Source organism: Xenopus tropicalis, chromosome 2 (assembly GCF_000004195.4).
Source record: "Xenopus tropicalis strain Nigerian chromosome 2, UCB_Xtro_10.0, whole genome shotgun sequence".
Lineage (NCBI taxonomy): Eukaryota > Metazoa > Chordata > Amphibia > Anura > Pipidae > Xenopus > Xenopus tropicalis.
In genome coordinates, this window is record NC_030678.2 from 105,571,196 (window position 1) to 105,593,836 (window position 22,641).

The following is a 22,641-nucleotide window of genomic DNA, read 5'->3' on the forward strand; positions in this document are numbered from 1 at the left end:
GTAATAGAATGCATGGCGCAATGAGTTATTCATGTCTGGTCACACTGCACATTTATCAGTAAAGCAATCACACTGGAATTATATCAAGCAATTTAGTGGGCTATAATGTGCTTATGTTTCTCTACTTGACAATAGGATTGAGGATGAGGATTTCTTATACCGATATTAGCTATTGTGTCCTAAAATAGAGTTTCTTTAACAATCTGCAGGTAACAAACAAAGGTTTTGCCACAGTGGTTTATACAGAATTATTGCAGTCTGATGTATTCCTTTAGTTCTGATCATGATAATGGATCATCAGTTTCTGGTCTGGAGTTAGTGTATTGCACTGCTTTCCTTTGCTGTAAAAGAGGTTTCTAAACCTTTCCAGTATCACCCCTCTTGCCCATCTTTTCTTTAGCTCTGACAGCAACAAATCCCATCGGCTGGTTAGTGGCACAGTTTCTTCTCCTCTTCTGGGAGTTCTATTGTCGATTTCCCCCCCCAACTTATAAACATTGGCCAAAGTGCTCTTGAAGGAAATTTAAAATCATGCAGGTGAAATGTCAACTTTTGCTCATATCTGTAAAATTGTAAAAATGAAGAAATACAATTCTTATGGAAAACAACACAGAAATGTATACAAAAGTACATATAGACATTTCTACTGTAAATATCCTTAAAGCAGAGGCAACAAAAAGAACGCACATCATTTCATTGTTTTATTAGCCTTTAATGTGTTAGAATTTGTACATAATACCTAGTTTAAACTTTAGGACAGATCTAATTTAACACATCAGATCATTAAAAACAAGCCAAATAATGGGGGTTGCCATTTGCATTGTGTCATAGTTTTGACAAGGCCGGCTAGTGTCAAACACATTTTTGTATTTGAATGTCTACTATAGAGAGCAGGTACTATCAAAAGCAGAAAAGAATAATTTGGTCTCTACTTGAATTAAATTACACAACATTTAGTGAAAAGCAACAGTGTGCTGAGAAGCACACTAAGCTTTTCCTCTGATGTCTGAAACATCAGTACAATTTAAGCATAAGATTGGAATCTATTGGGATGGATATAGACCTAGCAGCCATTGCCTTGGCAGTAATAGTGAGAGTGACATTTACCGGTAACCAGGTCCTGGCTGAGCGTATCCCTGACCAAATGGTAGGCGATTGCGCGCATATGGGTTAGGGCCACTTGGGGGTGGGGTTACAGTACTTCCAGGGGATTGTGTAAATCCTGCCCTAGGCTGATAGCTCCCTGGTTGGCTTGGAGCCAGTCCAGGTTGGGAAACAGGAGGCGGATTGTAGTTTGCAGGCTGAGAGGCTTGTGTAGTGTAAGTCTGTGGAGGGTATCCCCCAGCCTGGTACTGCTGAGGGGGCTGTGAAGCCATTTGCTGTTGCTGCCCTGGGAACCCTGGAGCTGGAGTCTGTGCTGCTTGCTGATTGTAAGCTGGATACTGAGCTGGTTGAGGAGTAGCTTGCTGATTGTAACCTGACAAAAAAAAACAAACAAAAAATAAATAAAAAACAAAGAAATAAAATTACAAAAAGAAAGAAATAAAAAGACTGAAACAATGTCTGGACAGATTACATTATTTGCGAAACCTAAAGCTCTGGGACCGCCTAGGCAGAGCTTTGAGAAAGTCAGAATAAAAATAAATTATTTAAATAAATGCCCAGTTATGGCCTGTTTGTGTTTCCAAGGGATGGCAGACAACCAGTATACATTAGATACCAGGATTTCATAGTAACATAGTGAGCCTATGCGGTTTTATCTAGCAAATTAACTCTTGGTTATTCACATTTATACATTGGTGTTAACTGAAAAATACAAAAAACCCAGGTAGACAGACTGAGTAAAAAGGTTTTGTCCCTTTATCCAACACACTGCAAAAATCAATGTCCATTTAAACAGTGGTCTCTGGGGGCCATACAGACAATATAATGTGTTGGAGAGAGCATGTTTAGCTTGGTTAATCGCTCAGTGGGTCAAAGATGTCCAATGTTTTGATTACACTGTCCCATTAAATCTCTCTCTTACCAGAATACTGCATGCCGTAGGGTTGCTGAGGCTGGGCTGGAGCTTGGGGCTGGCCTTGAGGAGCTGGATAACCAGCAGGCTGCTGTGGCTGTGGATACTGTTGATATATCTGTCCTATAGGGGGGAAAAAAGAAAAAAAATGCTTTTACTTTTAGCCATGAGAGTATGGGGAGAGTATGGGGAGAGTATGGGGAGAGTATGGGGAGAGTATGGGGAGAGTATGGGGATTGCAACCGGGTTCCTAGTCAGCTGAAATATACGCCTGCACTCCTAGCTGTGCAATACTGGCTTTGACTTGGAAATGTTATACTGTCAGTAAACAAAATACAGGAAACCAATCATTTATAATTCTCGTTTAAGACTTAAGCGTAAAATTAACCACAAGATTAAAGGGCTTGTTTATCGATTTTTAAGTTTGCTTGCTTATTAACGTGATAAACATGTGTGATTAAAAAATCCCAAATGCTCTGTGAGGCTACAGTTTTACTACTACTGTTAGTTTTTATGACATTTTTCTATTGAGATCCTCTTCTATTCATTTTTCACTCTCACATTGAACTACTCCCTGGTTGGTAAAATAATCTGAACCCTAGCAACAAGATTCAAAACCGGAGAGTTGCTGAACAAAAACTGAAGAATTTTTTAAAACTACAAATAAAAAATGAAAACTGATTGTAGATTGACTCAGAATATTACTGTCTACATCCTACTAAAAGTTAACTTAAAAGGTGAACAACCCCTTTAATAATTACCAGACATTTGAAACTCGACGGTTGATAAATCCCCCCTGTTAGTGGGACTAAATTATTTCTAACAAGATATTAATAATTTGCAGTCTTACTTGCTGCAAACATCACCAGAGCTGTAGTCTAATCACTTAGAATTACACCCGACCTGCAGACAAGTGACAAACCTGCTCAGACCCACTACCTGATTAAATCCTCAACTACTTTCTCCATAACCTTCTACCTGTCATAAAAGTGTAAGGGGAAGGTGAAAGGAATAAACAAGTTTGCAACCACCAACCTGCATCCATACCCTGCATTCCTGCAACCCACAGTTCTGCAGATAACCCACAGGTACCCAATCAGGCTCTACAACAGAGCGTCCCACCTTCAGTTTATATAATGAAAGTTGTTGCAGCTATTCCTTTTACACTTCATCTGCAAGTTCTGTTTACTTATAAATGTCCTATACTATTTTTATCCCTCACAATACATATAGAAAATGTTGTGGATATTTAAAGGGTTTGGGCACAAGCTAAATTCACTTTAGCATTACTAGCAAAGAAAATGGCACCAGTTCCAAGCACTAAACAGTTCCTGGCCATAGCAAATCAGTCCGTCAACCCATTTCACGGATATGTGAAGGAGAACTGTAGCCAAACATTGTAGGGCAGAAATTCCACACATTATGCTTTGGGCTTCTGTACCAGGCCAAGGTCTTCACAGCCCTTTAGCAGGGAACATCTGTGCCTTTGGTGATCCTTTTGGCTATCAAAACTTAACAACTTACTCATAATATACTGTACATATAAAATCTGTATTGCTAACCCTGCCCTTTCTGGTCAGCAATCATTCATTCAATTCTAAAACATGTGTTTTTGTAGCAAGCCTTTCCATGTCCCAGTACAGTACGGAACAAAAAAGTATAAAATCTCCATGGAAAATAGTTACTTTATGGTATTAATGTGTTAGTAGAAGACAGCATCCTAACCTTCAATCTGACCTGCTTGCTGCTGGGCTCCTGGGTATGATGGCTGCTGAGTCTGAGTCCCTGGTGGATGTGCAGAGGAGGAAGAAGCAATGCTATCTGGCGTGCTGGAACGTTCCTCTACTGGTGCGCTAGGAGGTCCTGCGAGAAAAAAGGGAACACAAAAGTATAAAATGAAATTCTTTATGCACCACAGATAAACTGCTTTCAAGAAATGTATTAGAATTAACACTGACTGGCTAGCAAGACGTATTCCTCTGTGTGTACCAGTCCTGCCATTTGTATCTAACTAGTTTCTCAAAACTTAAGCAATGCCACGGCAAAGCCAAAATGACTGATGATTATATATTTACTAACAGTTTCAGTCTTAATTAATTTTTATGGAGGCCAAATATCTTTATGGCCAGGTCAGGACACTACAGGCTTCTTTTTATGGTTTCAATATTTCTATTCAAATCTCCTAAACATGAGGTTTATTAAAAGCTGTTATCTGTCTATGGCAATATTATCAGGCACCACTCTATAGCCCACTAATAAACATACCAGTGACTTGCTCCTCAGAAAGTCCAAATGCAGACATGACATTTTTGTTGATTTCATCTGGGTTCTTCAGTGGATCAAAAGCAGACATGCTGGCAGCCATAACTTGGGTAGATGGTTTAACAGAGGAATCTGGTGCAGGTGGTTTCTCTTCTCTGCCATCCACAGCTTCTGTTGTACAGCAGATAACAAAACTACTTACATCCTGCAGTTACAGATTTACAGCAAATACCATAAAGTACTAAAATTACCATTGTCGGGAAGGCTGGACGGTATTCCAGGTTCTGCAGGTGGTTCCAGGCAGTCCAGCAACCGATTAACTTTGTTACGTAGTTCTATCAACTCCCGGCGGAGATACTTTACTTGACTAGATTCCAATGGTCTTGGCTGTCCATTTACTATACAGAAAAAGAGACAAGGTGATTACATTGGCTTCCCTTTGGCACATTTATTAGTGATACAAATAAAAGTGAACTTTTCAACTTTATGATTTATTATTGTTACATTAAAGAACAATAGATCATACATGTGCAATGAACATGTGCTTAGCAATGCAGGGGAGAAAAACAATTGCTAAAGGGAAAGGACGCAGAGGGCCCCAGCTTATAGTCTAGATGAAGTAGAAAGGAAGCAGAAGAAAAAAAACATATGGACCAAAGAGTGGAGGAGAAGATGGATCCATGTAAACCAGCAGCATCTGACTGACTGGCACAGCCTGACAACATCTGCATAATAGTGCATAGTGTGAAACAAAAAATGTGGCTGGTAGCAAACATCAGAACAACTGCAGTGCCAGAGAATACACAGTACAGGAATATTACAGAATTGTGGTTTCACGCTTACATACATATCCCATATATGTTGCAACAAGAGCAAGGAGTAGCCCATCAGCTGCCAGTGAATTCATGGAACATTGGTCACACCATTGCCCATTTATTTAACTGACTTGTGGTGGTTGGAGACCATTATAATGTAGATTATACTCCTAAAATCCTACCTCTCACTTCCAAAAGAAAGCTATTATGCTGCTCAGAGCATGTGGGGTGAGTAAGCAAAGGTCAGTGAAAATGTAAAACAGATGGCCCATAAGACAAACCCAAAAACTGCTAGGAAGCCAATGAGTTACCAGCTCTTGCAGGATCCAGTGGCCAGATGTTAGTGGTGTTGAGAAAAAAATGCACTATAATATTGTATTTGTTATACAATTACAAAACTGGGGGGAAAAAAATCAAGCACTTTACAGACAGTATAAAACATAGTTGTTAATGTTTGTTAAAAGTGCTACAATGTGAATTTAGAGCAAGAACAGAAACTGAAGTGGGCATCAGAAGCTGTAAAGCACATTAACATTGATGAGAAAATGCAAGTCTCATTATCTGATCTGCTTTCAATGATATTAACAGTTTCTTTTTTCCTTCCAAATGAGACCTATGTGAGTAACTCTTTGTGAGCCACTGGGCCAACAATATAATGGTTAATTATATATGCACACATGATATCCAATGAGATGCATCTCTGCATAATGCTTACTGTAATGAATGACTGACTAATGATGGCCACCGGTAGGTGCCTTATTTCAGCCCTGCGCAGCTTCCCAGATTATACAGTTACTTACAGTATGTTGTATTTTTGATCTGACATGGACCCCAATGCTCTCACATGCTACGGCATGACGTGGTTATGGGCACTGGCGCAGCAGCCATAGGTCCCACTTGGCATCACTTTTAAATATTTTCTCAATTGTGAAAAGTGTTTCATGTATGTAAATAAATGCATATGTTTAGGGTTGGCATGCAATGGACTCAGATCCTTGTAAACCTTGATTCTGAAAATACTCAAAGCCTCAGTGTAAATATTTCACTCACTTTTCTACAGTGTCACTTGATGGAAGCTGCATAGAAATGATTTAAAAAAAAAAAAAAAAAAAAAAAAAATAGAAAAATACACTAACTCCAGTGCCATCTAGTTTCAGGAGCTGGAAACATAGGAAGCTGTAGCTCTGGCACCAATAAGCACACAGGACCAAAGGACCAGGTGGTTAATCTACTCATCTCACTGATGATTTAATATTGGTTGTATTATATTTAATCCATATGCATTTGGATCCTTTAAGTGAATTAGTGGTCTGCCTGCCCTATGCTGCCTGTGTGTGGCATACTCTGCCTGCCCTATGCTGCCTGTGTGTGGCATACTCTGCCTGCCCTATGCTGCCTGTGTGTGGCATACTCTGCCTGCCCTATGCTGCCTGCGTGTGCCATACTCTGCCTGCCCTGCTCTACGCTGCCTGTGAGTTTCATACTCTGCCTCCCCTACCCTGCCTGCATGTGCAATACCCTGCCTCCCCTACCCACCCTGCCTGTGTGTGCCATATTCTTCCTGCTCTACCTGTGTGTGCCATACTCTTCCTGCCCTGCTCTATGCTTTGTGCCATACTCTGCCTCCTTAGGGGAGGAAGGGGGCAAATGTATTGAAAGATATGGTTTAATATGACTACCACCATTAATATGGTTAGGATCTTAACAGCTGTGATAACATGGGTGTGGTTTAAAGTGGGTGCAGTTTAAAAAAAGGGGAGGGGTCAAAACTGGCTTCCATTATCGGCCCTCCACCACATAGGCCTAAAAAATTCTGTCCCTCAGTACAACAGAGGTTGGACAGCACTGCACTATACGATCCACTCGTGCAAGGTCTCCAAATTAGTAAATCTATCCACCGATATGCCCACCTAAATTGGGCAATATTGGACTAATCCAATGATTTGGCCCTAGGGCCAAACAATCATCCAGTTACAATGATGGTAATACGAGCCATCAGAGTGAGGAACGCACTACCAATGCAGTCCTGATCCAATGGGAATATCAAAAGCTGCCTGATCGACATCTGGGCAATTTTCAGACAGATATTGGTCGGATAAGCCTGTCTGAGGGTCCCCATATCACCATCTTAAATCAGTCAGTATATGGTTATGTTAAGTTATAAGTAAATGTAAAGCTATGTGGAACTTACCATTGCTATATAAATAAATGATGATGACTAAGGCCAGTTTTTAAATACAGAACCACTCATTTAAGCACAAGTAATAACATACCCTAGCCCATGCCCAATAAGCAATGAGCAAAAAGTACATACTTACCAAAAAGGGTGAGCTTTAATATTCTACTGCACTGGATGGCAAACGACAAATCAGAGCTATCAAATATTGTTATAAGATCTCCATCTGAAAACAAATACAAACACAAAGTAAGCACTGGGGTCATATTTGCTGCTTGAAGAGCTTCAAGTAGAACAAAATACAAATATTGCTTTGAACAAAAAAAAACCCAGAAGAACTTCACAGGCTGTTTTCTCATAAAAAATAATCTCTTGGATTATAATGCATGGTTTTATCACTCTTAAGATGAAATGGCAATGGGTTGTATGGCTTTAACCACGTGACTATGACCTGGAGACTTGGCCTTCCATTGGGAGTGCTCGGCAGCAATTACTTAAACTCAGCTCCAATGACCTCCCTAAAGCAGGGGTGTTATCCCACATGATGCAGGGACCCCAAAGCTTTGACACTAAAAATAGTCATGATACATCCCAAGCTGGTCAGCAGAGACACAGATGCCTAATTGTAATTCCTATGGAGATGTCTGGGGAGGGGGGCATTGGGTAGCATTAGCTGGGTTTGCTTATATATGAATCAAAGGATGTTTATATCTGTTTCTTGATAGTTATCCAATGTTTACTTCATACAAATACTTATTTACTATTTAAATTTTACTGTACATCTTATTTATAAAAACCTGATACAGTTCAGCAATATTTTAGCCACTGTAACATAATATTCAGAAGATTTTCAGTGTGGTTTTTTTCCTGTTCATGCAACCAGTGTATCATTTCTGGGCTACTACTGCCACCAAGTGGAGATCCCTATTATATAATGTTTTGCAGCAAACATCCCAGCTGCATGATGATGTGGCAAGACATTAAATGGGTTGGCAAGGCCAGTCAATATGTAGAAAAGCTTTAAACACAGTAAGGCTGAACATCTTATGCTGAAACATATAAGCTGGAAGAACACTGTGTTCTAGTGGCACTATTGTAAAATGATGTCTACAAAGTGTGCTATAAAAAATGGACACTTGAATTTAGAAGAAGCTGGTAAACAGACAATTAAAAAAATGTTAGTTTGACAGTTTCTTTAACAAATGTGTTACAAAATCTTGCAGTACAATATGCATTAAGCTTACTATTAGAAGTACTATGAAGTGTTGCAGAGAAAGTAACCTTTTCTTGTACTTACAAAAATGCAGCTTTTAATACAGTCTCCAAGTATCCTGGATTAAAGGGTGACCAGAATGATATCACATTACTTAAACTTGCCCTTTATCACCCTACGTAGTAATACAGTAAAAGCCTTTCCTACCAGGCTAAGTCAATACAGTGTACAATGTAAATTAGAGTGTGCGCCAGCCTGACTGGACACATAGTATATGTTCTACACTTTACAAAATCTTTGGCAAATTTCAGAATGGCATTTCAGACAGTCAAAAGAGACATTAAAAAGACTATGGGAAATATTTATCATGCTGTGTAAAAATAGAGTACAACATTACCGGTGATGTTGCTCAGAGCAGCCAATCCGATGCTTTGCTTTGGTTTTCTAACTGTTGAATTCTAATTGCTGATTGGTTGCCTTGGGCAACATCACCAGTAATGCTTCACTCCACTTTTGATAAATATACCCCCTAATGTTGGCTATACACAGTCAGATTAGAACCTTCTCAAATTGGCCCATTTTGACTGATTTTGCCATGTAATGGCCAATGTAAGGGCCCTGTTCCATAGCCGCCACTGAATAAAATATGGTCAAATATCTATTAAGTTTGAAATCCCACTGGGTGAGGTCCACAGCAGCAGGTTGATGCAGTCCTCTATTAACCGGTCTGCATAGGCTTCTGCAAGATCTAAACATATGCCCAAGTCCATGCAAGCTAGGGTTGCCACCTTTGCCTGAGGCTAAACCCAAACAAAGGTGGTGGGGCAGATGGCATTGGGGGTGTGGCAGCGATGTTGAATGTGGGCATGATCACATCAGAGGCAGTCACAATGATGTCAGTGGGATTTATAATGCTGAAGTGGGTTTATTGCATCATTTGATGCAACTGGCTGGATTTCTGCCCAGTTTTCTCAGTGTTTTCAACTGGAGAGGAAGTTTCGAACTGGCAGCCCTTTGAAAAATTGGGATGTCCAGTTCAAAACCATACGGGTAGCAACCCTATCTCTATTTATATTCTGCCTGATGAGGAAGTCCAATCCTTTAATTAAAGGTATGGGATCTATTATACAGAAATAAGTTATCCAGAAAGCTTTGAAATGCAGTAAGTTTAAAAAATGTTAATTGGTTGATTTGCTTTTTTATTGTTTCTGTAATGATAAGGAATTGATTGTACTTGATGATAACTAAGCCATGTTGAGGTGAGTATCTTAATCTTTGTTTTTCATTTATTGGCCAGATTTTTGTTCGGGTTTCACAACTCTGAAAACCGAACAGACAGTTGAGATCCGAACAGGCCTTAGAAAAATCAAACTGTTCGGGTCATAGCCAATTGAAGTGACAGATTTGGCCCTGCACATGGGTGGCCAAGTCAGGAAAAGAATTGCCCTTTGGCAACCTTGCCAATTATTTGATCTATTTGTGTATGCCAAACGTAAAAGTCCATACTCGGCAGCCTAATTGTACATTGCTTGGTCCACTAAATATGACAGATCCGACCATAGCATTTATACCAAACTACCATGCTGCTGAATCCACCAAGCATCATCTTGCACCTGCATTCTAATACACATTATTGTGCACTCTTGTCTAACAGCTTGCAATACAAAATAAAGATTGTAACAATACATTAAGATAAAGAAGGCTAAGCAAAAGATGGGGCGGAATATTGGTAGGAACTGTAAAGTGAAATGTATAGTAGAAAATGGGACACTAGATGAAAGACAGGATAAATAGCGGAGTGGACTCATACGGCATAAGGTGGTGAGAATGGTACATTGGCAGGGAATTAAGAAGTGACACTGAGGGAAAAGAGTAGGAACAGATAAAGGTAAATTAAGGGGGGGAAATTGTAAATAATGTATAAAGCAAATGGAGTTTGCAGGAAAATGTAGTGGGGGGAAAAATGGTAGGGAAAAAAAATTCAACACACAAGCAGTTTCAATAATGATCCAAACAAACACACAAAATGGTAACTGAAACTCAGGTGAAATGGGGCTCATTATCCAGAAACCCGTTATCCAGAAAGTTCCAAATTACGGAAAGGCCATCTCCCATAGACTCCATTTTAATTAAATAATTCTCAATTTTAGGAACTATTTTTTTTTTCTCTGTAAAACTTAGTCAGTACCTTGTACTTGATTCCATCTAAGGATATAATTAATCCTCATTGGAGCCAAAACAATCCTATTGAGTTGAATTACTTTCTAGATAATTTTTTTAATAGCCTTGAAGTGGACCTGTCACCCTAAGAAATAATTCCAATTTCTTTTTTATTGTGTTTGTTAAGCAAAATTAACTTAACATACTATATAAATGATATAGATCTTGTTTCCTCCAGTCTTGGGAATATACAATCAGAGCCAGCAGGCAGCTGCCATTTTGTGGGCACTGTTAATAAGGCAAGCTTTGTATTACCCCAAAATCTTGTGTATGTGCCAGAATGGGGGACCTGATGCCCAGGCCCATTTACTGGCTACACTATTAGATAGTGAGAAGGTAGGGAGAATGTGAGTGCTGAATGGAAAGTTTAAGTACTTGTCTGCCCCGCCACTATGCCTAAGGCTTAGAGGCGGGGCAGGCAGTATATGATTGACAGCTGGGATTTTTAAATGCATTTAAAATGGGATTGATTGTGTAAATATAAAAATGAATTTTGGTTTCATGTTTAATTTGAAAAGGACTTTTATTATACAGATTTTTATGTCTGGGTGACAGGTCCACTTTAAGGTATGGAGAACCGAATTATGGAAAGACCCCTTATCTGGAAAAAACCCAGGTCCCGAGCATTCTGGGTAACAGGTCCAATACCTATATTGTAAAATCAGGCAATGCCCTAAACCAGGGCCGGAACTAGGGGTAAGCAGAGTAGGCGCCTGCCTAGGGCACAATCACTGGGGGGCGCACTTTAAGGGGGAAAGATTTTTTTTTTGTACAGTACAAATGGGGGGCAATATGAGGGATTGGCTGCTGCTGGTACAGTACAGTTAGGGGGCAATATGAGGGATTGGCTGCTGCTGGAACATTACAGATGGGGGGCAATATGAGGGATTGGCTGCTGCTGGTACAGGTACAGATGGGGGCAATATAAGGGACTGGTTGCTGCTGGTACGGTACAGATGGGGGGGCAATATGGGGGATTGGCTGCTGCTGGTACAGTACAGATGGGGGGCAATATGAGGGATTGGCTGCTGCTGGAACAGTACAGATGGGGGGGGGGGGCAATATGAGGGATTGGCTGCTGCTGGTACAGGTACAGATGGGGGGGGCAATATGAGCAATTGGCTGCTGAGCAATTGGCTGCTGCTGGTACAGTACAGATGGGGGGCAATATGAGGGATTGGCTGCTGCTGGCACAGGTACAGATGGGAAGGCAATATGAGGGATTGGCTGCTGCTGGAACAGTACAGTTAGGGGGCAATATGAGGGATTGGCTGCTGCTGGTACAGTACAGATGGGGGGGGCAATATGAGGGATTGGCTGCTGCTGGTACAGTACAGATGGGGGGAGGGGGCCGAATATGGGGAAGGGGATTGGCTGCTGCTGGAACAGTACAGATGGGGGGGCAATATGAGGGATTGGCTGCTGCTGGTACAGGCACAGATGGGGGGGCAATATGAACAATTGGCTGCTGAGCAATTGGCTGCTGCTGGTACAGTACAGATGGGGGGCAATATGAGGGATTGGCTGCTGCTGGTACAGTACAAATGGGGGGCAATATGAGGGATTGGCTGCTGCTGGAACAGTACAGATGGGGGGCAATATGAGGGATTGGCTGCTGCTGGTACAGTACAGATGGGGGGGGCAATATGAGGGATTGGCTGCTGCTGGTACAGTACAGATGGGGGGCAATATGAGGGAGTGGCTGCTGCTGGTACAGTAAAGATGGGGGCAATATGAGGGATTAGCTGCTGCTGGTACAGGTACAGAAGCGGGGGTAATATGAGGGATTGGCTGCTGCTGGGGCAGTACAGATGGGGGCAATATGAGGGATTGGCTGCTGCTGGAACAGTACAGATGGGGGGCAATATGAGGGATTAGCTGCTGCTGGTACAGGTACAGATGGGGGGCAATATAAGGGATTGGCTGCTGCTGGCACAGGTACAGAAGGGGGGGTAATATGAGGGATTGGCTGCTGCTGGGGCAGTACAGATGGGGGGCAATATGAGGGATTGGCTGCTGCTGGGGCAGTACAGATGGGGGGCAATATGAAGGATTGGCTGCTGCTGGTACAGTACAGATGGGGGGGGCAATATGAGGGATTGGCTGCTGCTGGTACAGTACAGATGGGGGGGGCAATATGAGGTAATGGCTGCTGCTGGAACAGTACAGATGGGGGGCAATATGAGGTAATGGCTGCTGCTGGAACAGTACAGATGGGGGGCAATATGAGGGATTGGCTGCTGCTGGAACAGTACAGATGGGGGGCAATATGAGGGATTGGCTGCTGCTGGAACAGTACAGATGGGGGGCAATATGAGGGATTGGCTGCTGCTGGTACAGTACAGATGGGGGGGCAATGTGAGGGATTGGCTGCTGCTGGTACAGGTACAGATGGGGGGTAATATGAGGGATTGGCTGCTGCTGGTACAGGTACAGATGGGGGGGTACTATGAGGGATTGGCTGCTGCTGGTACAGTACAGAAGGGGGCAATATGAGGGATTGGCTGCTGCTGGCACAGGTACAGATGGGGGGCAATATGAGGGATTGGCTGCTCCTGGTACAGTACAGAGGGGGGGCAATATGAGGGATTGGCTGCTGCTGGTACAGTACAGATGGGGGGGCAATATGAGGGATTGGCTGCTGCTGGTACAGTTCAGATGGGGGCAATATGAGGGATTGGCTGCTGCTGGTACAGTACAGATGGGGGCAATATGAGGGATTGGCTGCTGCTGGTACAGTACAGATGGGGGGCAATATGAGGGATTGGCTGCTGCTGGAACAGTACAGATGGGGGCAATATGAGGGATTGGCTGCTGCTGGAACAGTACAGATGGGGGGGCAATAGGGCAATATGAGGGATTGGCTGCTGCTGGAACAGTACAGATGGGGGGGGGGGCAATATGAGAGATTGGCTGCTGCTGGTACAGGTACAGATGGGGGGGGCAATATGAGGGATTGGCTGCTGCTGGAACAGTACAGATGGGGGGCAATATGAGGGATTGGCTACTGCTGGTACAGTACAGATGGGGGGGCAATATGAGGGATTGGCTGTTGCTGGAACAGTACAGATGGGGGCAATATGAGGGAGTGGCTGCTGCTGGAACAGTACAGATGGGGGGCAATATGAGGGATTGGCTGCTGCTGCTGGAACAGTACAGATGGGGGCAATATGAGGGATTGGCTGCTGCTGGAACAGCACAGAAGGGGGCAATATGAGGGATTGACTGTTGCTGGCACAGGTACAGATGGGGGGCAATATGAGGGATTGGCTGCTGCTGGAACAGCACAGAAGGGGGCAATATGAGGGATTGGCTGCTGCTGGCACAGGTACAGATGGGGGGTAATATGAGGGTTTGGCTGCTGCAGGTACAGTACAGATGGGGGCATTATGAGGGCTTGGCTGCTGCTGGTACAGTATAGATGGGGGCAATATGAGGGATTGGCTGCTGCTTGTACAGTACGGAGGGGGGGCAATATGAGGGATTGGCTGCTGCTGGCACAGGTACAGATGGGGGGGCAATATGAGGGATTGGCTGCTGCTGGTACTGGTACAGATGGGGGGCAATATAAGGGACTGGCTGCTGCTGGTACGGTACAGATGGGGGGGCAATATGAGGGATTGGCTGCTGCTGGTACAGTACAGATGGGGGGGCAATATGAGGGATTGGCTGCTGCTGGAACAGTACAGATGGGGGGGGGCAATATGAGGGATTGGCTGCTGCTGGTACAGGTACAGATGGGGGGGCAATATGAGCAATTGGCTGCTGCTGGTACAGTACAGATGGGGGGGCAATATGAGGGATTGGCTGCTGCTGGAACAGTACAGATGGGGGGCAATATGAGGGATTGGCTGCTGCTGGTACAGGTACAGATGGGGGGGCAATATGAGCAATTGGCTGCTGCTGGTACAGTACAGATGGGGGGGCAATATGAGGGATTGGCTGCTACTGGAACAGTACAGATGGGGGGCAATATGAGGGATTGGCTGCTGCTGGAACAGTACAGATGGGGGGCAATATGAGGAATTGGCTGCTGCTGGAACAGTACAGATGGGGGGGCAATATGAGGGATTGGCTGCTGCTGGAACAGTACAGATGGGGGGCAATATGAGAAATTGGCTGCTGCTGGTACAGTACAGATGGGGGGGCAATATGAGGGATTGGCTGCTGCTGGAACAGTACAGATGGGGGGGGCAATATGAGGGATTGGCTGCTGCTGGTACAGGTACAGATGGGGGGGCAATATGAGGGATTGGCTGCTGCTGGAACAGTACAGATGGGGGGCAATATGAGAAATTGGCTGCTGCTGGTACAGTACAGATGGGGGGGCAATATGAGGGATTGGCTGCTGCTGGAACAGTACAGATGGGGGGGGCAATATGAGGGATTGGCTGCTGCTGGTACAGGTACAGATGGGGGGGCAATATGAGGGATTGGCTGCTGCTGGCACAGTACAGATGGGGGCAATATGAGGGATTAGCTGTTGCAGGTACAGGTACAGATGGGGGGGCAATATGAGGGATTGGCTGCTGCTGGTACAGGTACAGATGGGGGGGGCAATATAGTTACATAGGGTTGAAAAAAGACCAGAGTCCATCAAGTTCAACCCATCCAAGTAAACCCAGCACACACAACCCACACCTACCAATCTATACACTCACATACATAAACTATATATACAGCCACTAATACTAACTGTAGATATTAGTATCACAATAGCCTTGGATATTTTGATTGTTCAAGAACTCATCCAGGCCCCTCTTAAAGGCATTAACAGAATCTGCCATTACCACATCTCTAGGAAGGGCATTCCACAACCTCACTGCCCTCACCGTGGAAAAACCACCTACGTTGCTTCAAATGGAAGCTCCGTTCCTCTAATCTAATATGAGCAATTGGCTGCTGCTGGTACAGGTACAGATGGGGGGGGGCAATATGAGGGATTGGCTGCTGCTGGCACAGGTACAGATGGGGGGCTTTGGGGCAATATGATGATTTTTTTTGGCTGCTGCTGCACAGGTGCAGATGGGGGGCAAATGGTAAGGTGGGAAATGGTAATGCAGAACGTGGGTTGGGGGGGGCACTGATTGAAGCCCTTGCCTAGGGTGCCAAAATATCTTGGCCCAGCCCTGCCCTAAACACATATGCCTGGGAGGTACTGACCAAACAGATTTCATTCATGGACAGGTCTGCAATGGTTAAGGAAAACCAAGGGTAAGGGTCACTTACTATTCTGTGATAATGACTGTAGAAGTATTACACATGCACCACTAATCCACAGTAAAGCAGGGAAGACATTTTCAACTTTGTTTTCACCTATTTGGCATTTATATATTTATCTATTATTTTTAATTAATGGAGATACTGACTCCCACAAATGCCCAACATGGACAACACACTACACATGCAGCATAAGGTTGCTGGCTAGGTTATGTGACAAAGCACCATTATGCTTGAATATGAACAAAATCTAACACACTTTCTTAGGTCTCTAAATACCCATAAGTGGTCTGGATATATGTGTGGAAAGCAAAGTTCTACAGAATTTTGCATGCAAACGAAATAAGGTGGAAATAAGGACAAAGGATTAACAATAATGCATTTGCTTTTTGCACACCTTAAAATATATCAAACTTGAAAGCGTTCAAACACAAGTGCACACAGGGCAAAAACAATGGCAAACTATGGCATGTTTGAACATCGTGCAGTTGCAGCGACATTTTTTATTTTCACACAGATCAGAAAATAAAACTGAAGTTAAATAAAGATTTATGCAACAAAAGGGAAATACACCCCAAAGATATCTGGAAGAAATGAAGACGATACCAACCTTCATCTTTGTACTTGATGGTCACCTCATCATTAGTAAGGAGCTTTCCTCTGAAAACTCTTTGCATCATCAGCACCAGCTCATCATAGGTAATGTCTTCATTGTGAATTGGAATTCTTCTGATGTCTTCTCCCAACTGAGCTTTTATAATCAACTTGCCACTTAAGTCCAGTTGTCCATTCATTGTGGGCTCCGTGGTGATTTAGGCAGCTAGAGTTCAAATGTAAAACAAACTGGATGATATCAATTTGGGAAAAAGAAACACTCATAATAAGCGAACTGCATCTGCACTGTGATGCATCTCTTGGGTAGCTATTTGTCTTTAATAGACTGGAGAACCCTAGGGGCATTTGAACCACAAGAACCATGACTGGAGAAGGAATGGCTCCTACTAATGGATCCATGAGATCCAAAATGAATCATTTGATTAATTGGGTTGGAGTGAACATACCTTTTGCTTATCATTTATCACAAGCAGTACATACAGTGGTTCTGAAACATTTGTGATTTCTTTAAAATGTTCTATATTTTTATATGAATGTTACCTAAAACATCATCTAATTTTCAAACAAGTCCTAAAGTAGATAAGGAAAACCTAGTTAAACAAATGAAACAAACAAAAAAAAAAAATATTATATTTGGTCATGTATTTATTGAAAAAAATTATCTAATAACTGCATGTGGCAAAAGTAAGATTGTGGTGTGTTCAGTCAATGAGAGTGTGGTGTGTTCAGTCAATGGGATGACAATCGGGTGTAAGAGACCCTGTTTTATTTAAAGAACAGGGATCCAGCAAAGCCTGATAACATATACAACACATTTGTGTATCATGGCTCAAATAAAGGAGGTGTCTGAGGAAAAAAAAAGTTGTTGATGCCCATAAATCTGGAAAAGGTTACAAGACTATCCCTAAATAGTTTGGACTCCACCAATCAACACATTCAACATTCACAATGTTTACAAATGGAGGAAATTCAAGACCATTTACTCTACCCAGAAGTGGTCGACCATCAAAGATAACTCCAACTGCAATATGTCTAATAATCCATGATGTTACAAAGGAACCTAGAGTAACTTCTAAGCATCTAAAGGCCTTTCTCATGTTGGTGAATGTTGTTGTTCATGAGTCCACCATCGGGAGAACACTGAACAGCAATGGTGTTCATGGCTGGGTAGCCGACCGTCTACAGTTTGCTAAAGATCAAGTGGACAAACTAGAAGGATACTGGAAGAAGGTTTTGAACATGGACGAAGCCAAAATAGGAATTTTTGGCTTAAATGAGAAGCATTACATGTGGAGAAAGAAAAACACTGCATTCCGGTATAAGAACCTTTTCCCATCTGTGAAACATGGTGGTGGAAATGTTCTGGGTTAGGCCTGTTTTGCTGCATCTGGGCCTGGAAGGCTTGCAATCAATGATGGAACTATTCTGAACTATACCAGAGAATTCTAAAGGACAATGTCAAAACATCTGTCTGTGAAATGAATCTCAACAAACAGTGGGTAATGCAGAAAGGCAACGATCCTCAACACACAAGTCGTTCTACCAAAGAATGGTTAAAGAAGAATAAAGTGAATGTTCTGGAATAGTCTACCAAGCTGAGGCTGTTCTGTATGGAGGAATGGGCTAAAATTCCTCCGAGTCAATGTGCAGAACTGACCACCAGTTACCGCAACCGTTCCGCTGCAGTTATTGCTGCACAAGGGGGTCACACCAAATACTTAGAGCATGATTCACTTACTTTTGCCACACGCTAAATACAATAAACACATGAAGAAATATAATCATTTTTGTTTCATTTGTTTAACTAGGTTTTCTTCATCTACTTTTAGGACTTGTTGTGAAAATCAGCTAATGTTTTAGGTCACATTCATATAAAAATATAGAAAATTTTAAAGGATTCACAAGCTTTCAAGCACCACTTTATATATGTTTTTTTACTTCTTGCAATAAACAGGCCAAACTTAAAATATATTTCAAAAATAAAGTGCCATTTTACTTCCTGACCTTTATCAGCACAATCAAACATATCACCAGGCTTCTGCACAACTTTCCTTATATCACAACCTATTAGGTTGCAATTTGGGAAAGAGAGGGGTTTGCTTATACACAAGCTGTAAAAAAAAAAAAAAAAAAAAAAAAGAAGATCATATATAGCCACTTTAGGGCCAAATGATCATTCTTATTTAATTCACATATTTTGTGATTCATTTAGCATCAGTACAGTAAGGATCTTATCAGTCCTTAAAGGAACAGTAACACCAAAAAATGAAAGTGTATAAAAGTAATAACAATATAATGTACTGTTGCCCTGCATTGCTACAACTGATGTGTTTGCCTCAGAAAGACTACTATAGTTTATATAAGTAAGCTGCTGTGTAGCCATGGGGGCAGCCATTCAAAGGAGAAAAGGCACAGGTTACTTAGCAGATAACAGATAAATCCCCATTATATGGGGTTATCTACTAGTTATCTGCTATGTAACCTGTGCCTTTTCTCCTTTTTTCCAGCTTGAATGGCTGCCCCCTTGGCTACACAGCAGCTTATTTATATAGTAGCTTTTCTGTAGCAAAAACACCAGTTTTTTGCAGCGCAACAGCACATTATATTTTAATTACTTTAAAACACTTTAATTTTTTGATGTTACTGTTCCTTTAAAGTGGACCTGTCACCCAGGCATAAAAAGCTGTATAATAAAAGTCCTTTTCAAATTAAATATTAAACCAAAAGCCATTTTTTTATTAACACATCCAAACCCAATATAAAAGCATTAAGAAATCCCAGCTGTCAATCATATATTGCTTGCCCCGCCTCTATGCCTTAGGCATAGAGGTGGGACAGACAGTTACTTTCACTTTCAATTCAGAACTTATTAGATGTTGCTGTGCCCCTCACATTCCCCATCCCTCCTCATTATTTAATTTAATAACCAGTGCATTGACATGGGTATTGGGTCCCCCCCATACTGGCACAGAAACAAGATTTTGGCAGGATGCAAAGCTTGCCTTAATAACAGTGTCCACAAAATGGTGCCTGCCTGCTTATTGCAATTGTGAATACCAAGGCTGAAGAAAATAAGATTAAAATAATTTCTACAGTGTAGGTGAATTTTATTTTGCTTGACAAACACAATAGAAAACAATTTGCAAGTATTTCTTAGGGTGACAGGTCCCCTTTAATGTCCTTTGTATTTAGACTTTTGCAGTTCTACCATTAATATACAGAAAACATTTATTAAATTAGATTTTAATATTTTCCACACATAACTGCAATAATGAAAAACATAAGTTTTGCTATAGTATTACTTGCCATATCATTGTTTAAGGATCCCTCCATTGCTCTGTGGCAACAGGTGTATGCTGGGATGGCCAGTTGCTAAGAAATGTCAAGAAGCTTTAAACCACAAATACCTGACTATACCATACCTAACTAATAAGTAACACTAAACAGAACCAGTCTGTTGCTGCAGACACTAATTCTGTGTGTGTGTGTTTCAAAAGGAATCAACTTTCATAATTATGTGGACAATGAAAAATTGAGCTTTTCTTTATTGCTTTTAAATTATTTCACTTGTCTGCTTTCCTGGAGTTTTTCAGTCATTTCTAATTATACCATGCCTAAAAGTTAATCAAAATAATTAACATCTGCATATTAACATACAGTTTAGTCGTTTCAAATTGAAACAGAAATCACAAATCTCTAGATCTCCAAGTAAGCCAAAGGCTAAGAGATTATGTTTTCACAAAAATGAGTTAAGCAGCTTTCCAGGATGCACCGTTCAAACAGGTAAACATTAAATACTGGAAAGTAAATAATAAAACGTAATACATCTTCTGACACATTACAAAGGTGTATTCCTTTTCCCAATTTCAGATCTATTATGAATAAGCATGTGCCTTTAAAATTAAAGTAAAGGCACAGGCAGAATAACCTGATTGGTAAATTATTTACTTGTAATGCCTTCTGGAACTGGCCCAAACACATATACTTTTGTCTTTTTTTTTTGCACATGTTTACAATGGGTCAATAGCTGGTGAAAACACCTAATACTATCAGAAAGGGAACGATAAAGCTTTCTATGTTTTGGCTTACATTAAATTGCACCTCTCCCCTCAAACTGTGGCACAGCCCAAATCAACTGGGTTAGAATATGTCCAATAAATCTGGTTCAATTGTATTTTCAGGATCATCATTCTTCAGTTCTAACACATTTTAGCATGTACTAATCACCAGCTGAATTTAGGATTTTATGATGGGTGCTTGTCAGGCAGCAGGTGTCAGCAGTACCCACTGAATATGATGGATTAATGGATGCTACCAAAAATGGTATTTATTTATAGGGAAGGATAGTAAAGCATAATTCTCAGCACAGTTCCATGACAAATATAACAAATCCTATGCAATCAATTTTGCAAGAAATTTTACTTGGAATGTTTTACCAGTGGATAAATATGCCATGTATCCCAGGACTTTTCCAACTTGCAGCTACACAATTACAACACATATCCCCCACCAGCAGTAGCAGCAGACTTCCCTGATGCACACTTCAGGACAGAAACTGAATGTTCATACAATCAATCAGGAAAAGCCAGACTGACATGTCTGACTGGTAAAACACTTTCTATGAGACATTTCTATTACTGAAATTTACAGAATATGAATGAATATTATGGGAACTAAATGTAGATCTATAAACATGTGGTATCAAGAACTTTATAGCTCTTAACCTGCACAAACATTACTCAAGTTTTGTAGTAAACACTTGGAGAAAGCTAATAGGAGGTGAATTCCCGTAGATCTACAAGTGCCCTATTACAAATAATTCCCTCTTCCTGTAACACTTGCAGTATGCACACAAATTATTTCATAAATGAACAGAGAAATGGAAGCTACCTCACAAAGTAAATAACTTGATTACCAGTATACAACCTCCTCTCTTCATTTTGTCCCTTGTTATGACTATTTATAATGAGTTCATTATAGAGGGGGATTATCTGTGTACTGGCTATCTAATTGTCACAAAAATACCATGGAGGAGCTTAGTTGAAGAAATAGCACACATAGAACTTTTATGATTAAAACAATAAGTAAAAAAGAACTGTTCAGTCCTGTTAAGCATTGAACAAGCGGGCATACTTCACCTTTAAAAAGGCAAAATGAAACATAGAAAAAGGATTATGTCTTAATAAGATAAAGCCAAGTCAATGAAACTATGTAAACTGTCATTATTGATGATCGTTAATAAAAAAGAAGTTACAAAAAAAAAAAAAAAAAGATAAAGCCAAGTCAAAATATAGAAGGTTCTTGACTAACTTTATGCTGGCAACCCTAGGCCTTTAAGACTGAGATTTCACACAATCTTATATCATCAAGTTGTGTTGATCTCTGGACTTATGATGTGGCAACTGAATGTCGGCTGAGGTCATGGTGAGCAAGGAACAGAAAACCAGAGACCCACATAAACGTGTTGCTTCTCACCTTTCTGCCATGTGACAGCAACAATGAATTAGATGTCAGGGGTGAAGGTTTTCTAACCACAAGCGGATCTTACATTAACACAGACTCTAACTCTCTGGGCAAGTTGGTTTAAGATGCCCATGATTATATATATAATATACACACACCTGTATACATCCTTACCAGGAATGTTCAACCTGCGCCACTTTAACTATTAAAAAATGAACATGAAGCTCTGACAGAGTAATACTGCCAGTGGAATACTAAGCGAAAGTTATGAGCAATTATATGATTATTAAACAAAACACGTCTACAGAATCAGTATTAATATTTTGGCTCCACCACCAGCCGGCACAGCGTGAGCCACACCCCGGGGCCCAGCTCACAATGCCGATGTTATCACATTCATTTCCAGGTTTGACTTTTACCTGACGCTGCTGTTCGCTCCCCCGTAGATATACCGGGCTGGTTACCGACCGCCGTAAGATTAAATGCCAAGGAGACAGGGTGAGGGCGGCAGTACTAATACCACTTCTCCTCCTTCTGTCTGCCAGCACCGCAACGTCAGGCGCTCGGAGCAACCAATCAGACGCAGTATAATCACTCCAAGTCTACGCGTTCAGCGCACAATCTGTACGTGGCAAAGGAG

At 41.5% G+C, this 22,641-nt stretch overlaps 1 protein-coding gene across 2 annotated transcripts; it reads right to left on the reverse strand.

Annotated features, from left to right (window-relative positions):
• Positions 1 to 688: 688 nt before the first annotated feature.
• Positions 689 to 22,568, reverse strand: tfg (trafficking from ER to golgi regulator). Of its 2 annotated transcripts, none has more exons than XM_012956810.3 (8): positions 22,421 to 22,568; positions 16,534 to 16,743; positions 7,413 to 7,496; positions 4,531 to 4,677; positions 4,283 to 4,450; positions 3,743 to 3,880; positions 2,027 to 2,140; positions 689 to 1,477 (listed from the first exon to the last, which is right to left on the reverse strand). In XM_012956810.3, the coding sequence occupies exons 2-8, from the start codon at positions 16,715 to 16,717 to the stop codon at positions 1,104 to 1,106; spliced, it is 1,209 nt and encodes a 402-aa protein (XP_012812264.1). In that variant the 5' UTR covers positions 16,718 to 16,743; positions 22,421 to 22,568; the 3' UTR covers positions 689 to 1,103. The 2 variants fall into 2 exon arrangements, with proteins under 2 accessions (XP_012812264.1, NP_001007962.2); NM_001007961.2 differs by having other exon boundaries at positions 692 to 1,477; positions 3,755 to 3,880; positions 22,421 to 22,429.
• Positions 22,569 to 22,641: the final 73 nt, after the last annotated feature.